An 18,349-nucleotide genomic window follows, 5' to 3' on the forward strand; every position below is an offset into this window, starting at 1 on the left:
CTGTCTCTTCATTCTTACTGGAGTTATTTCTCCACGGATCTCCAGTAGCATATTGGGCACCTACCGACCTGGGGAGTTCATCTTCCAATGTCCTATCTTTTTGCCTTTTCCTACTGTTTATGGGGTTCTCAAGGCAAGAATACTGAAGTGGCTTGCCATTCCCTTCTCCAGTGGACCACATTTTGTCAGTACTCTCCATAATGACCTGTCCATCTTGGGTGGCCCTACACGGCATGGCTCAAAGTTTCATGAGTTAGACAAGGCTGTGGTCCATGTGATCAAATTGGTTAGTCTGCTGTGATTTCAGTCTGTCTGCCCTCTGATGGAGAAGGATAAGAGGCTTATGGAAATTTCCTGATGGGAGAGACTGACTGAGGGGAAACCTGGGTCTTGTTCTGATGGGCGGGGCCATGCTCAGTAAATCTTCAATCCAATTTTTTGTTGAAGGGTAGAGCTGGGTTCTCTCCCTGTTATTTACCTAGGGCCAAATTATGGTGGAGGTAATGAAGATAACAGCAACCATCTTCAAAAGGTCCCAGGTATGCACTACTACACTCAGTGCCCATCTTAAACAAATATACCAAAAAGGGCTTATCTCTCCATTTCTCTCTTACCTTAAACAGTAACAACCACGTCTTGAAATATCATTCTAACTGTAGTTTAGCTGGGACAAAATCTGGCTACTTCCCAAATCCTAAACCATCCTACCTACATATGCAATGATAAGGTACTTCAACTAGATGCAGTGAATAGAAATAAGACACATTTTTAAAATCTACAACTTACACAGCTTCTAGAATGTATACCACAGTTTCTTGTGTAGACTGTACAGTTTCCTATAATAAATTAATTTTTAGAAACTTGAAACACTTTTGATTCAACTTCTGACATATTAATAGTCACAACAGGGCATATATTAGTAACAAAAACATAAATGGACAAGATTTTTGGCACACTGATCCCCCTACATGATATGCTGAAAACTATATTATTTCTCTTTTCAAATATGAAATGAATCTAAAGCAGGTCTAATTATTACATGATAATCTTCATTCTGAATCTTCTCCTCATCTTCTTCATCCTCCTTGACCTCTCGTACAGAAGCTGTGGTAGGACCATCCTGGAGAAGCACGTCAGCGCATGATCCAGACTTCTTAGCTCGTGTCTCAGGAGTGTCATCATTTTGGGGGCTAAGATGATTATCTGGTGGTGACAAATCTCTTGATTTCTGAGTTCGAGACAACTCAATAGTAAGTCTCTTTTAAAAAAAGAACAACACAAACATGTGTCATAAGCAGTCTGTCACTAGTAAAATTGTTTCAAGCAAAATCAAAACAAAACAAACAAAAAAATCGCCCCACACACCCAGATATTCATAAATATAGTTCTTGAACCATCTATCTCATACCTACTTGACTTCTGCTAATGGAAAAATCTATACAAAGAAAAACTGCCCAATTTATTCTCATCTTTCTTCTCATCTATAGCCCATGCTACATATACAATTAGCAAACCGCATCATAAATATAGGCAGTTTTAGATAGTATACTTGACATGAAAAATTTTTTAAATAGTCATGTTTTCCTCCTTCATATATTAAGCCACACCCAGCACTTCAAATTTCTCACCCCATCCTAACATCCACTGGCAGAAAGAAACATTCTTCACATAATTCAGTTTAGCATTGTAAAATAAAAGTTCATTAACTGATCCTCTCCAGCACTCAGTTCAACAACAATGAGAATTCAAGATGGGCAAAATTTAATTGTCAGGGAAGAGAAATACCCAAGTCACTGAGAGAAACTCAAGAGTCTGCCTCCAACTAGAGCAGCACTGTGCAATACAATCTTAAGCAATGATGGAAATGTTCTGTATTGCGATTCCCAATGCAAGCTAGCTAGCACAACGAAGGAACTGGACTTTTAGGTCTCGATGACCACATGTGCTAGTGCCTACTGAACTGGACAGTCCAGAATGAGACTCAAAGGTAATGAGAACAAAGAACAAGCGGATTTATCTACAAAGTTACAAACACCAATAATACCCAGACTCTAAATGCAAATTTAACAGGCCTAAAAGACAATATGAAACACAAAACCTATAATATGTCTTTTTGCTTACCTCTTTAAGGTTATTTATCTGTTGGATATAGCTAGTTTGTGCAGCTTCCAATTGAGTGATATACCAATGCTGGTCCCGGCATTTTTGAAAGAAAGTTGGTGAACGAACCTGAAACCTTAAAAGAATAGCTGCACATGAAAACTAATCCAAACAGTAAAATATTACCAACCAAGCCTTGAAACTGTAACTATTAAATTCTACAATTTTAAACTTATTTCATTATAAGGCCAAGATCGTCCCAGGTGGTGCAGTGGTAAAAAAAACTCTCCTGCCAACGCAGAAGACGCAGGAAATGTGGGTTCAATCCTTGGGTCAGGAAGATCTCCTGGAGGAGGAGATGGCAACCCACTCCAGTATTCTTGCCTGGGAAATCCCATGGACAGAGGAGCTTGGCAGACTACAGTCCATGAGGGTGTAAGAGTTGGACGTGACTGAGCACTGAGTACACAAATGAGGCCAAAATCCAGAACTCGGAGCTCCTGGTACTTGCCGTTTATACATGTAGTCCACTAATTATAATGACATATGGTTCTGAAAATTTATATCTAAGTCAGCTGCTAAATTCACACTGTATTTTTCTAAAGAAGTAACATTACACATCATGGTTAAGCTTCTAAACTAACCTACTTAAAATACATTTACTATAAGAATCTACCTCAAATACACTGCTGAACATTAGCTGGGAAGAGGATCATACTATGCAGGAAGGAGATAGCTAATACTTCATTCTCCCTTCTTGTCTAGGTCAGACCCTAGCAAAACAAGCAAAGTTTATTTTAGGCACTGCCCTTTTTCATTCCTTCTTCCATCTCATGTTCCCATATTTCATACTCGTTAGTAAAAAAAAAAGTTAGGGTTAGGGGAAAAAACAACTATCTCTACGTATTAAAACATAAAATTGGATATAAGACAGGATCTTGATCTCTTCGGAATTATCTGTACTGTAAAAAAACTAACACTTTTTAAAGCAAAAATATTTAAAACCCCACACCTACCTTGTTAGATAAACATGACTCCATTTATAGTGAAAAAAATTACAGTAATGCATAAAAGATGTTTCTGAAGAACGGAAGGGCCACAGGACACAAGGCTAGTTTGGAAGCTTGCAAATCCCCCTCTGGGCTTCCCGTGTGGCTCAGTGCTAAAGAATCTGCCTGCCTATGCAGGAGACACGAAGATCCCCTGGAGTACGAAATGCCAACTTTCTCCAGTATTCTTCCCTGGAAAATTCCATGAACAGAGGACTGTGGTGGGCTACAGTTCATGGGGTCACAAAGGGCTGGACATGAATCAGCGACTGAGCACACACACAAAATTCCTCTTCTAGTCTTGCCACCCTTATGTGAACTACCATCCCATTTTTTTCTAGGATTTTAGAGTTAGTGTAGGAATCTACTGACCACCTAACAGCTATCTGCAGCAAATAACTATTTTTAGTTAAGGATACTCATGCATCAAAGGGTAGAGATGATTCACTCAAACACTATTCTAAGTGGATACTGCCAGACAGCATACATAGGTTGGACACTGGTGAGACTATCTGAAACATATTACCTTTAAATGACTAATGGAACTGACTAACCCTGTGTATTACTTTTAGTATCTGTGCCATTAAAATAAAAGCAAGCAGCAGGTAAAATTCCTTAACTATCCCTTTTAATGAAAGAATTTCCATATATAGCATAGGCTGAAGTCCATGGGATCACGAAGAGTTGGACACAGCTGAGCGACTTCACTTTCACTTTACACTTTCACGCATTGGAGAAGGAAATGGCAACCCACTCCAGTGTTCTTGCCTGGGGAATCCCAGGGACAGGGGAGCCTGGTGGGCTGCTGTCTATGGGGTCGCACAGAGTCGGAAACGACTGAAGCAACTTGGCGGCGGCAGCAGCATAGACTTAAATAACTTTCTAATAAACATATAAAATTCCATCAGAATCTTATATTAAGATTTTAAATTTTGAACAAGCCCTCATTAAATATATAAATGTTATACACTATATTGAAAAGCCCTTTCTCCACGAACCCACAGCAATTTATTTATACAGCTTTTACGGTATAATAACAGTTTTCAACCTTCAGCCCATTTCATCTTTAGTTTCCAAACGACTAAAACCAGGCAACTGATTCTTAATTTCTTTCCTAATATTAGCCCAGGGACTTCCCTGGAGGGGCAATGGTGAACAATTCACCTTCCAATGCAGGGGTTCAGTTCAGTTCAATTGCTCAGTTATGTCCGACTCTTTGCAACCCAATGAACCACAGCACACCAGGCCTCCCTGGCAATCATCAACTCCCCAAGTCCACCCAAACCCATGTCCATCGAGTCGATGATGCCATCCAACTATCTCATCCTCTGTCCTCCCCTTCTCCTCCTGCCCTCAATCCTTCCCAGAATCAGGGTCATTTCCAATGACTCAGTTCTTCGAATCAGGTAGCCAAAGTATTGGAGTTACAGCTTCAGCATCAGTCCTTCCAGTGAATACTTAGGACCGATTTCCTTCAGGATGGACTGGTTGGATCTCCTTGCAGTCCAAGGGACTCTCAAGAGTCTTCTCTAACACCTCAGTTCAAAAGCATCAATTCTGCAGCTCTCAGCTTTCTTTATAGTCCAAATCTTACATCCATACACGACTACTGGAAAAACCATAGCTTTAACTAGACGGAGTCTGTCAGCAAAGTAATGTCTCTGCCTTTTAATATGCTGTCTAGGGTGGTTATAGCTTTTCCTCCAAAGAGCAAGTGTCTTTGAATTACATGCCTGCAGTTACCATCTGCAGTGATTTTGGAGCAAAAAAGTATAAAGTCTTTTACTGTTTCCATTGTTGCCCATCTATTTGTCATAAAGTGATGGGAACCGGATGCCATAATCTTAAGTTTTCTGAAATGCTGAGTTTTAAGCCAACTTTTTCACTTTCCTCTTTCACTTTAATCAAGAGGCTCTTTAGTTCTTCTTTGCCTTCTGCCATAAGGGTGGTGTCATCTGCATATCTGAGGTTACTGATATTTCTCCCGGCAATTTTGATTCCAGCTTGTGCTTCATCCACCCTGGCATTTCACATGATATACGTGCATATAAGTTAAGTAAGCAATGTGACAATATACAATCTTTATGTATTCCTTTCCAGATTTGGAACCAGTCTGTTGTTCCATGTCCGGTTATAACTGTTCTTTTGACTTGCATACAGATTTCTCAGGAGGCAAGTCAGGTGGTCTGCTATTCCCATCTCTTGAAGAATTTTCCACACTTTGTTGTGATCACACAGTCAAGGGCTTTGGCATAGTCAATAAAGCAGAAATAGATGTTTCTCTGGAACTCTCTCGCTTTTTCTATGATCCAGTGGATGTTGGCAATTTGATCTTTGGTTCCTCTGCTTTTTCTAAATCCAGCTTGAACATCTGGAAGTTCATGGTTCATGTACTGTTCTAGCCTGGCTTGGAGAATTTTGAGCATTACTTTACTAGCGTGTGAGATGAGTGCAATTGTGTGGTAGTTTGAGCATTCTTTGGCATTGCCTTTCTTTGGGATTGGAATGAAAACTGACATTTTCCAGTCCTGTGGCCACTGCTGGGTTTTCCAAATTTGCTGGCATATTAAGTGCAGCACTTTCATAGCATCATCTTTAAGGATTTGAAATAGCTCAGCTGGAATTCCACTGCCTCTACTAGCTTTGTCCGTAGTGATGCTTCCTAAGGCCCACTTGACTTCACACTCCAGGATGCCTGGCTCTAGGAGGAGGATCACACCATCGTGGTTATCTTGGTCAAGAAGATCTTTTTTGTACAGTTCTTCTCTGTATTCTTGCCACCTCTTCTTAATACCTTCTGCTTCCATTAGGTTCATACCATTTCTGTCCTTTATTGAGCCCATGTTTGCATGAAATGTTCCCTTGGTATCTCTAATTTTCTTGAAGAGATCTCTGGTCTTCCCCATTCTACGGTTTTTCCTCTATTTCTTTGCACTGATCGCTGAGTAAGGCTTTCTTATCTCTCCGTGTTATTCTTTGGAACTCTGCATTCAAATGGGTATATCTTTCCTTTTCTCCTTTGCCTTTAGCTTCTCTTCTTTTCTCTCCTTCAACTGAATTCACCTTCCAATGCAGGGGATGAGGGTTCAATTCCTGGTCAGGGGACTAAGATTCTACATGCTGCAGGGCTACTAAGCACCACAACGACTGAGCCTGGGTGCCTCAACAAGAGCCTGCATTCTGCAAACTACAGGGCCCCTGCACTCTGGAGCCTGCACGCCAAAACTAGAGAAAAAGCCTGCCCAGCACAATGAAGATCCCATGTGCCACAACTAAGACCAAAAGTAAATATTAATTTTATTATAATAAAATTGAAAATAAATATTAACATATATGTGTATATATATTAATATACATATATTGGCTCAGTGCCAGGCACAGACTCAGAAAAAGTTGCTGAATTAATGATAATTAAGGGGCAGTGGCCGGGAGGACCAACCCCACGCCATGGCTGTGCAGGCACAGGAAGGCCTAGAGGAGCTATCCCACGTTGAAGGTCAGGAAGGGCGGCGGTGAGGAGATACCCCTTGTCCAAGGTAAGGAGCATTGGCTGCGCTTTGCTAGAGCAGCTGTGAAGAGATACCCAATGCTCAAGGTAAGAGAAACCCAAGTAAGACGGTAGGTGTTGCAAGAGGGCATCAGAGGGGAGACACACTGAAACCATACTCACAGAAAACTATTCAATCTAATCACATTAGGACTACAGCCTTGTCTTACTGAATGAAACTAAGCCATGCCCATGGGGCAACCCAAGATGGACGGATCATGGTGGAGAGATCTGACAGAATGTGGTCCACTGGAGAAGCGAATGGCAAACCACTTCAGTATTCTTGCCTTGAGAACCCCATGAACAGTATGAAATGGCAAAATGATAGGATACTGAAAGAGAAACTCCCCAGGTCAGTAGGTGCCCAATATGCTACTGGAGATCAGTGGAGAAATAACTCCAGAAAGAATGAAGGGATGGAGCCAAAGCAAAAACAATACCCAGCTGTGGATGGGACTGGTGATAGAAGCAAGGTCTGATGCTGTAAAGAGCAATATTGCATAGGAACCTGGAATGTCAAGTCCATGAATCAAGGCAAATTGGAAGTGGTCAAACAAGAGATGGCAAGAGTGAATGTCGACATTCTAGGAATCAGCGAACTGAAATGGACTGGAATGGGTGAATTTAACTCAGATGGCCATTATATCTACTACTGCAGGCAGGAATCCCTCAGAAGAAATGGAGTAGCCATCATGGTCAACAACAGAGTCCAAAATGCAGTACTTGGATGCAATCTCAAAAACGACAGAATGATCTCTGTTCGTTTCCAAGGCAAACCATTCAATATCACAGTAATCCAAGTCTATGCCCCAACCAGTAATGCTGAAGAAGCTGAAGTTGAACGATTCTATGAAGACCTACAAGACTCTTTAGAACTAACACCCAAAAAAGATGTCCTTTTCATTACAGGGGACTGGAATGCAAAAGTAGGAAGTCAAGATAACACCTGAAGTAACAGGCAAATTTGGCCTTGGAATACGGAATGAAGCAGCGCAAAGACTAATAGAGTTTTGCCAAGAAAATGCACTGGTCATAACAAACACCCTCTTCCAACAACACAAGAAAAGACTCTATACATGGACATCATCAGATGGTCAACACTGAAATCAGATTGATTATATTCTTTGCAGCCAAAGATGGAGAAGCTCTATACAGTCAGCAAAAACAAGACCGGGAGCTGACTGTGGCTCAGATCATGAACTCCTTATTACCAAATTCAGATTTAAATTGAAGAAAGTAGGGAAAACCACTAGACCATTCAGGTATGACCTAAATCAAATCCCTTATGATTATACAGTGGAAGTGAGAAATAGATTTAAGGGCCCTAGATGTGATAGATACAGTGCTTGATGAGCTATGGACTGAGGTTCGTGACATTGTACAGGAGACAGGGATCAAGACCATCCCCATGGAAAAGAAATGCAAAAGAGCAAAATGGCTGTCTGGGGAGGCCTTACAAATAGTTGTGAAAAGAAGAAAAGAAAAAATCAAAGGAGAAAAGGAAAGATATAAGCATCTGAATGCAGAGTTCCAAAGAATAGCAAGAAGAGCTAAGAAAGCCTTCAGCGATCAATGCAAAGAAATAGAGGAAAACAACAGAATGGGAAAGACTAGAGATCTCTTGAAGAAAATTAGAAATACCAAAGGAACATTTCATGTAAAGATGGGCTCGATAAAGGACAGAAATGGTATGGACCTAACAGAAGCAGAAGATATTAAGAAGAGATGGCAAGAATACACAGAAGAACTGTACAAAAAAGATCTTCACGACCCAGATAATCACGATGGTGTGATCACTGACCTAGAGCCAGACATCCTGGAATGTGAAGTCAAGTGGGCCTTAGAAAGCATCACTACGAACAAAGCTAGTGGAGGTGATGGAATTCCAGTTGAGCTATTCCAAATCCTGAAAGATGATGCTGTGTAAGTGCTGCACTCAATATGCCAGCAAATTTGGAAAACTCAGCAGTGGCCACAGGACTGGAAAAGGTCAGGTTTCATTCCAATCCCAAAGAAAGGCAATTTCAAAGAATGCTCAAACTACCGCACAATTGCACTCATCTCACACGCTAGTAAAATAATGCTTAAAATTCTCCAAGCCAGGCTTCAGCAATATGTGACCTGTGAACTTCCTGATGCTCAAGCTGGTTTTAGAAAAGGCAGAGGAACCAGAGATCAAACTGCCAACATACGCTGGATCATGGAAAAAGCAAGAGAGTTCCAGAAAAACATCTATTTCTGCTTTATTGACTATGCCAAAGCCTTTGACTGTGTGGATCACAATAAACTGTGGAAAATTCTGAAAGAGATGGGAATACCAGACCACCTGACCTGCCTCTTGAGAAATTTGTATGCAGGTCAGGAAGCAAGAGTTAGAACTGGACATAGAACAACAGACTGGTTCCAAGTAGGAAAAGGAGTACGTCAAGGTTGTATATTGTCACCCTGCTTATTTGACTTATATGCAGAATACATCATGAGAAACGCTGGACTAGAAGAAACACAAGCTGGAATCAAGATTGCCGGGAGAAATATCAATAACCTCAGATATGCAGATGACACCACCCTTATGGCAGAAAGTGAAGAGGAACTCAAAAGCCTCTTGATGAAAGTGAAAGTGGAGAGTGAAAAAGTTGGCTTAAAGCTCAACATTCAGAAATCAAAGATCATGGCATCCGGTCCCACCACTTCATGGGAAATAGATGGGGAAACAGTGGAAACAGTATCAGACTTTATTTTTCTGGGCTCCAAAATCACTGCAGATGGTGACTGCAGCCATGAAATTAAAAGATGCTTACTCCTTGGAAGGAAAGTTCTGACCAACCTAGATAGCATATTCAAAAGCAGAGACACTACTTTGCCAACAAAGGTCCATCTAGTCAAGGCTATGGTTTTTCCTGTGGTCATGTATGGATGTGAGAGTTGGACTGTGAAGAAGGCTGAGCGCCGAAGAATTGATGCTTTTGAACTGTGGTGTTGGAGAAGACCCTTGAGAGTCCCTTGGACTGCAAGGAAATCCAACCAGTCCATTCTGAAGGAGATCAGCCCTGGGATTTCTTTGGAAGGAATGATGCTAAAGCTGAAACTCCAGTACTTTGGCCACCTCATGCGAAGAGTTGACTCATTGGAAAAGACTCTGATGCTGGGAGGGACTGGGGACAAGAGGAGAAGGGGACGCCAGAGGATGAGATGGTTGGATGGCATCACTGAGTCGAGTGAACTCCAGGAGTTGGTGATGGACAGGGAGGCCTGGTGTGCTGGGATTCATGGGGTCGCAAAGAGTCGGACACGACTGAGCGACTGATGTGATCTGATCTGAAACATCACAACAAGAATTTGTTGCTCTACTAACATTCAAGTCTTTAAGCTCTGCTATAAACAAGAAAAGGCCAAAATAAAGACCCAGAGGTTGTGCTAAACTGCACTGAAGAAAGGAAACTCTCATACAGATCATCAGAAAGAATCAATACTACTAGGATTCCAATAAGATGACTAAGGCCATAAATAACAGCTGTTTTGCAGGCTGGTAAAATTGATATTTGAGTAATTGTACAGTCTTTCTGGTTAAATTATGAAACAGCAGCAAATTACTCCTTTTGGTGAAAAAGAGAACCTAAAAGTTATACAATGATAGTAAAGTAATCTCCCCAAAGAAAAGATGACAAAAACATGAATTACTTTCTATATTCAAAATGCAATCCTTTCTTTCAGTTTCTTATTCTTCCAGGAAAGTTATGAAGAACAGTAAAGGGTGATATAATAGCAACTCATCCAGCATGCTCAAGGAAAAGAAATCAAAATAAATAAAATTTAAGAACATATTATTAGAAAGCGGGACGTTCGGCTTGTGAGCGGGAACTTCTCGGTCGCGCACAGAGGAAGAACGATTTAAAAATGGGTGATGTTGAGAAGGGCAAGAAGATTTTTGTTCAGAAGTGTGCCCAGTGCCATACTGTGGAAAAGGGAGGCAAGCACAAGACTGGGCCAAACCTCCATGGTCTGTTTGGGCGAAAGTCAGGTCAGGCTCCTGGATTCTCTTACACAGACGCCAACAAGAACAAAGGTATCACCTGGGGAGAGGAGACGCTGATGGAGTACTTGGAGAATCCCAAGAAGTACATCCCTGGAACAAAGATGATCTTTGCTGGCATTAAGAAGAAGGGAGAGAGGGAGGACTTGATAGCTTATCTCAAAAAAGCTACCAATGAGTAATAGGTGGCCACTGCCTTATTTATTATGAATCAGAAGTGTCTCATGACTTTTTATGTGTACCATATTTAAATTGACTCATACACTAGAATTCAGATTATGAACGGCTGATGGAATAATTCTTTTGGACAGTCCTGATTTAAATAAGATTGGTTTGTGGTTAAACGAATATGGTCAGCTTTTTGAATTTTGATAGTAATTCCGGTTCAACAAGTACTATCATTTTTCCCATTCTAAAGAGATGACTGAACTTGAAAAAGGAATATTAAACTTTTTAGGGAGATGGTGCATTCCTTTTAAAACCTGTAAGAGATTGGTTTTATATTTAGATTTCTGTAACTGGTTATATTAATATATTTAAATACTGAAAAGGTGCCTTCACTGTCTCATAAACAGACGAGGAGTCACACGTGTTTCAAGTTGTGTTCATCAGCCTGTTAAGGCAAGGACTGAAAATACACTGACAAAGTCCACTTTATCTTTTTGGTTTTATAAACTATGCCAATTTAATTAAAATTCTCTATCTAAAATTTAGCCTTTTACTTAATGAAAGGCATTTTAGTGTGGTTTATGTATAGCATCAAATAAAGAGCATTTAGCACCTCACATTCTGTAGATGATCTTTAAGATCAGATGCTTTTTAAATTCCCTGTGACAAGATATGTTAACAAACTTTTCTTGTTAATTCTTCACAAAGTCAGACTAAGTTATAATTCAAGGTTGTCTTAAACAGGAATTCAGAAACGCAACTGTAGAACTACTTGTATACGGTGGTTGGTAATCATGCTTTTGCCAACTCAGCAGGATTAGAGGGGCTATGTCATTAGCTCAAATTTGTAAACTGTCTGATATAAGGCTTAAGAATTAAAAAACAAAGTCACAGAATAAAAAAAAAAAGAACATATTAAATCTCTTTTAAGGAAAAAAGAACTTTTAAAATTATTTGATGGAAACTTAAACTGTTAAACACTCTGAAACCTCTCAGTTCAAAACATATTTGAATTTCTTTTTTTAACTACTCAAGCTCTCATTTTGATCATCAAATTAAAATTGGGTGTAATGATGCCCCAAAACTGAATTATAAAAGTACCCCAATATTAAACAGGGCTGTTGCAATTCTGTAGTCCCTGCTTATGTTCTGTCCTGTATTGTAAATGACACATCAACTACCAACTCTTAGCTTATTTTCATCAATTTTCATCTGTATTCCCTTACTTTTAATTTGATATTATCTGGAAGAAACTGAAAATGTTTTTGTGAAACTAAGCTTACAAAGCCAGCCATCCAAATACAATATAAAATTTCCAGTGGGGGAAAAAAAATTACTTGATGTTATTCTTGAATTTCCAAATGGTGAAGCTGCTAGAATTTCAACAGATAAATGGGACATTACCATGTTTATTGGAAATAGTAGTTTACTCTTTATGGAGAGCGAGCAAGCTCCGTTGCTTCAGACGTGTTAGACTCTTCGACCCTATGGACTGTAGCCTGCCAGGCTCCTCAGTGCATGGGATTCTCCAGGCAAGAATACTAGAGTGGGTTGCCATGCCCTCCTCCTCGGGATCTTTCCGACCGAGGGACTGAACCCAGGTCTCCTGCATTACAGGCAGATTCTTTAGTGCTGAGCCACTGGGTAAGTCCATTTTTTATGGAATTACTAACTAAATGTCACACACATTTCTCACTAGCTTATTCACTGACCACACAGGACTTCTGAAATTAAATGGGTAAGAACATGGTAGATTACAGTTAGTGTAGATTACAATATTCATCTTGGTTAAGTGAAGACTTTAAACTTCTGATGACATTATTCCCTGTGATACACGCCAAAATACAAATGCTTCCTATTACCTTAAAATCACTGTATCATTCTGTCGATTCAAGTATCCTTCATTTGCAAGTAAGTCCAAACGGAAAAATCTATTATAACCCCAGCATTCTCCAACTTCAAAGTCAGATGCAAATTCTCGAATGATATTTTTGGTAGGATCATTGCAGGATTGATGAACCATCTCTACACGATATTCATATCTAAAATTTAAAACAGACTATAAATATAGAGGTACTAAAGCAAGAATAAAAGACATAAAAACATCAAGGTCATTAAGTACCTAAGAAGAAACTTACTGATATATACAGCTACATGTCTTTCAGAAAGGATCATGACAACAGTATTATGAATGGAATTATGACATAATCAGCACTAGGTCCTTTCCCCCTCTTTAAAAGTGTTTACCATTACAGCAGGTACCACCTTAGAAAATGAATAAATTTTGTATAAACAGTACTTTAAAGGTTACACATTTTAGCAACACTATGTATTTTTCCATATATCCAATACCTAGTGTTTCCTCACAATACTCTACCACTTTCTTTGAGATGTACCACAATACAGTTTTAAAATAAATAATAAAATATGAATACTATATTTTTCTAATTCAATTTATCATAAATTAATTGTGCATTCAGAAACTCAAGCCTATAAAATTTTCTAGTAGAAAGTAAGTATACAGTGGGAAAGCCAGTACATTTAGACTTCCATATCTTAAATAGTATAAAATTTTCAAGTCTTCAAACTCATTTTTACTCAGAAAGTACTGTTACTGCAAGAACAAAAAGTGAAAAAAGATCATCAGAAGGAACATCCAACAGTAGCCATAAAGCTTCTCCATTTTGGTGGAGATAAACTCTAAAAACAAAAACCCAATACCTTAGTCTTCTATTTCTGCTTGCAAAGGGCAAAAGAAAAAATTACAGTTCTTTACCTACAAAAGAATGTAAATACAGTTGACCCTTGAACAACACAGGTTTGAACTGTACTGGTCCACTTAAATGTGAATTTTTTTAATAGTAAATACTACAGCACTATACAACCTGTGGTTGTTTGAATCCGAGAATGTGGAACTGTGGATATGGAGGAACCCAGGAAAGGAAGGACCAATTAAAAGTTACATGCAGATTTTTGACTCTGTGGAGGACTGGTAACTCTAACCCCTGCTATGTTCAATGGTCAACTGTATTTAAGCACTATCAAATGATTTTTATATTAGTATCTCTCACAGTGTATTGTTAATAGATTGATGGCACAAACTAATGCAAAAGCTTATTTTGTCTATCTAGATATTGCAGTTGTGAGGCCAGCTCTCACCAACAAGAGTTGCCACTAAATGTCTAAAAATAAACCCCAATACCTGTGTGCAACTGATATTTTACAAAGGCTCCAAGAGGATTCAATAGGGAAAGCAAAGCTTCCTCAACAAATGGTGCTGAGGGACTTCCTTGGTGGTCCAGTGGTTGGGAGACCAGGCTTTCGCTGGGTTCAGTCCCTGGCCAGGGAACTGGGATCCCAAAAATTGCAAAGGGAAGCCAAAAAACAAAACAAACAACCCCCCTAAAACCAAAACCAATAACAACAAAAAAACAAATGGCACTAAGAAATCTGATTACATGCAAATTTTATATATATATTTCATATACAACTTCCTAATTTCATACACAAAAATGAACTCCAAATAGATCAATGACCCAAATACAAGGGCTAAAATTATAAAACTCTTAGAAGAAAATACAGGGGTAAATACTCAAGAATTCGAATTTGGCAATGGATTCAGAGACTTGACTCCAAAGCATGAACAAGAAATAGGTAACTTGGACTTCACAAAAACTTAAAATTTTTGTGCATCAGAGGACATTATCAAGAAACTGAAAAGACAACTCACAGAATGGAATAAAGTTTTCAAATCACATGTCTGATAAGGATTTAGTATAAAAATATATAGAAAATTCTTGGAACTCAGCAATTAAGAGACAAGTAACCTATTTTAAAAATGAACAATGAACTTGAATAGACATTTCTCCTTTCTCCAAAGAATATATACAAATGAAAAATACAAAACAAAACATGAAAAGATGCTCAATCTCACCAGTCATTAAGGAAATGCAGGTCAATATCACAATGAGATACCACTTCAAATTCACTAGGATGCCTATAAAATATAATCTAAAAACGGGAAATAATGCATCCACTGTAGAAAACAGTTTGGCAGTTCCTCAGAATGTTAAAAATACAGAATTACCATATAACCTAGCAATTCCACTATTGCTATATATTCAAAAGAAATGAAAACCTAAGCCCATATAAAAATAAAAACTTGTACATGAAATATTTATAGTAGGATTACTCATAATAGCCAAAAGATGGAAACAATCCATATGTCCATTAACAGATGCGTGAATAAACAAATTGAGGTATATACATACAATGGAATATTGTTCACCCACATAAAAGAACGAAGTTTTGATGCTTCAACACTGGTTGAACCCTGAAAACACTATGCTAATAATAACTAAAAAGACATCAAATATAAAAGATTCCAAACTGTATGAACTTTTATATGAAATATTCAGAATAGTAATTATCTAGGATTGAGAGAAGGAAAGGATGGGTACAAGGTGTTCTGAGATGATGAAAACATTCTGAAATTAGAGAGAGGTGGTGATTGTACAACACTGGAAACACACTAATTTCCACTGAACTGTGTATTTAAAAATGCTTTATATATGAATTTCATCTCAAAAAATAAAATGTACTTCTATTTTTAAAATGAGTAGTTAAAACCTCAAAATTCATAGAGAAACAACCAAGAATGTTGACAATCTAGGGAGAAAGACATTCATGCAGATGATTAAATACATCCAGGATCAAGACAGGTGTTAAGTTTAAAATCAATATAAAACAATTTTTGAAAAATCGGTTTATTATGCAAAAAAGCATATAGTATTTGAAAAAAAATCATTCTTTTATCTGCATTAATTCTCTCTTTAAAAAAAAATTATTTATTTGGCTGGGCTGGGTTTTAGTTGCAGCATGTAGGATCTATTATAGTTCCCTAACCAGGGATTGAACCTGGGTCCCCTGCGTGGCAGCACAGAGTCTTGGCCACTGGATCACCAGGGAAGTGCTTGCACTAGTCCTTGCACTAAAATTATGACAGATATACACCTATGTTTCTATTAAATATAGCAATTAATCCAAGCTATGTTATTTATAAAACAACTCAACCCTTATCTCAGATAAAACTAAAACCTCAAATTTGAATATTCCAACTTAAATTCCTTTATCAAACTGAAAATCTGAGTGAACTGAACAATCATTAACTTAAAATTTAAGTCTCATTAGTATTACTCCCCAAGGGAAAGTTCTATTCTTTTCTTAAGCAACTCAAAGAAATTTCCTTCTCTAAAACAAGTCAGCTCAGTAAATACTGTTAAGAGCCAATTTGAGGGTATCACTCACGTGTAAATTTCCTCCAAAGCCAAGACAGGTTAATGATAACACACACAGGAAGAAAGGTATTTACATACAATGAAATTATCAAAGTACTTCTGCAGCGTCCCAGGTGTTATTAAAATCTACTAGATAATACAATGATTTATATTTTTACTTCATATTCTGATAGTTAAACTACCTCACTGCTAAACTCTCAATCCCATAATTGAATGATGTTTCAGTAATTAATTTAAAAAGTATTCAAAACTTTTCTCTAGGCTTACTGGACTGTTAAAGAGAATTAACAGGTAAGGGAAATTCCTAGTCGCCCAAGGGTTAGGACTCTGTGCTTTCACTGATGAGGAAGCAGGTTCTATCCCTCGTCGGGGAACTAAGACCCTACATGCTGCATCAGTTAGTCAGTTCAGTCGCTCAGTCATGTCCGACTCTTTGCGACTCCATGGACTGCAGCACGCCAGGCTTCCCTGTCAATCACCAACTCCCAGAGCTTACTCAAACTCACGTCCATTGAGTCAGTGATGCCATCCAACCATCTCATCCTCTGTCATTCCCTTCTCCTTCTGCCCTCAATCTTTCCCAGCATCAGGGTCTTTTCCAATGAATCAACTCTTCGCATCAGGTGGCCAAAGTACTGGAGTTTCAGCATCAGTCCCTCCAGTGAATACCCAGGACTGATTTCCTTTAGGATGGACTGGTTGGATCTCCTTGCAGTCCAAGAGACTCTCAAGAGTCTTCTCAAACACCACAGTTCAAAAGCATCAAGTCTTTGGCGCTCAGTTTTCTTTATACTCTGACTCTCACATCCATACATGACTACTGGAAAAACGATAGCTTTGACTAGACGAATCTCTACTTTTTAATATGCTGTCTAGATTGGTCATAGCCTTTCTTCCAAGGAGTAAGCGTCTTTGAATTTCATGGCTGCAGTCACTATCTGCAGTGATTTTGGAGCCCCAAAATATAAAGTCTCTATTTCAATTGTTTCCCATTTACTTGCTATGAAGTGATGGGACCAGATGCCATGATCTTAGTTTTCTGAATGTTGAGTTTTAAGCCAACTTTTTCACTCTCCTCTTTGACTTTCATCAAGAGGCTCTTTAGTTCTTCTTTGCTTTTTGCCATAAGGGTGTCATCTGCATATCTGAGGTTATTGATATTTCTCCCAGCAATCTTGATTCCAGCTTGTGCTTCTTCCAGCCCAGCATTTCTCATGATGTATTCTGCATATAAGTTAAATAAGCAGGGTGACAATATACAGCCTTGACGTACTCCTTTCCCGATTTAGAATGAGTCTGTTGTTCCATGTCCAGTTCTTAACTGTTGCTTCCTGACCTGCATAAAGATTTCTCAGGAGGCCGGTCAGGTGGTCTGGTATTCCCATCTCTTGAAGAATTTTCCACAGTTTGTTGTGATCCACACAGTCAAAGGCTTTGGCAGAGTCGATAAAGCAGAAGTAGATGTTTTTCTGGAACTCTCTCGCTTTTTCAGTGATCCAACAGATGTTGGCAATTTGATCTCTGGTTCCTCTGCCTTTTCTAAAACCAGCTTGAACATCTGGAAGTTCATGGTTCACGTACTACTGAAGCCTGGCTTGGAGAATTTTGAGCATTATTTTGCTAGAGTGTGAGATGAGGGCAATTGTGCAGTAGTTTGAGCATTCTTTGGCATTGCCTTTCTTTGGGATTGTAATGCAAACTGACCTTTTCCAATCCTGTGGCCACTTGAGTTTTCCAAATTTGCTGGCATATTGAGTGCAGCAGCACATGCTGCATAGCACAGCCAAAAAAAAGAAAAGAAAAAAAAAAAAAAAACCCAATGATAAGATGTCTGTTTTTACCCAAACAGAATATTCTCATTAAGGTATTCAGATAATATCTAGCAAATACACAATTCTAATCTTAAACCTTAGTATCCTGAATGATAGTATTTCATTATCACTGATAATATTACTACTACTTATAATGTAAACTTTAAGTTCCATAAGTGTATATATCAACAATAAAAGCATGCAAAATGAAACCAGCACCAAAAGCAACAGAAATGTCACAAAATCTACCTGTCAGCAAGAGCAGAATCTTAGGAAGGTAAGAAACACAGGTACAGACACACCTTGTTTTACTGTGCTTTTGGTTTTTTGTACTTCAGAGGCATATC

General features: G+C 38.7%; 1 protein-coding gene and 1 pseudogene across 5 annotated transcripts in view; one reads left to right on the forward strand and one right to left on the reverse strand.

Annotated features, from left to right (window-relative positions):
- TRIM37 (tripartite motif containing 37) overlaps positions 1–18,349 on the reverse strand; it is a 151,561-nt gene that overhangs the window by 63,838 nt on the left and 69,374 nt on the right. For 2 of the 5 annotated variants that reach the window (XM_070772564.1, XM_070772565.1), the window contains exons 13-16: positions 17,896–17,961; positions 12,757–12,936; positions 2,122–2,236; positions 1,040–1,258 (exon numbers count right to left, since the gene is read on the reverse strand). In XM_070772564.1, the coding sequence (XP_070628665.1) occupies positions 1,040–1,258; positions 2,122–2,236; positions 12,757–12,936; positions 17,896–17,961 (580 nt within the window). The remainder of the gene's footprint in view (positions 1–1,039; positions 1,259–2,121; positions 2,237–12,756; positions 12,937–17,895; positions 17,962–18,349) is intronic. The other 3 variants (XM_070772566.1, XM_070772567.1, XM_070772568.1) reach the window with 2 other exon arrangements.
- On the forward strand, positions 10,527–11,070 carry LOC109574097 (cytochrome c pseudogene; annotated as a pseudogene).

This window comes from Bos indicus, chromosome 19 (genome assembly GCF_029378745.1).
Source record: "Bos indicus isolate NIAB-ARS_2022 breed Sahiwal x Tharparkar chromosome 19, NIAB-ARS_B.indTharparkar_mat_pri_1.0, whole genome shotgun sequence".
NCBI lineage: Eukaryota > Metazoa > Chordata > Mammalia > Artiodactyla > Bovidae > Bos > Bos indicus.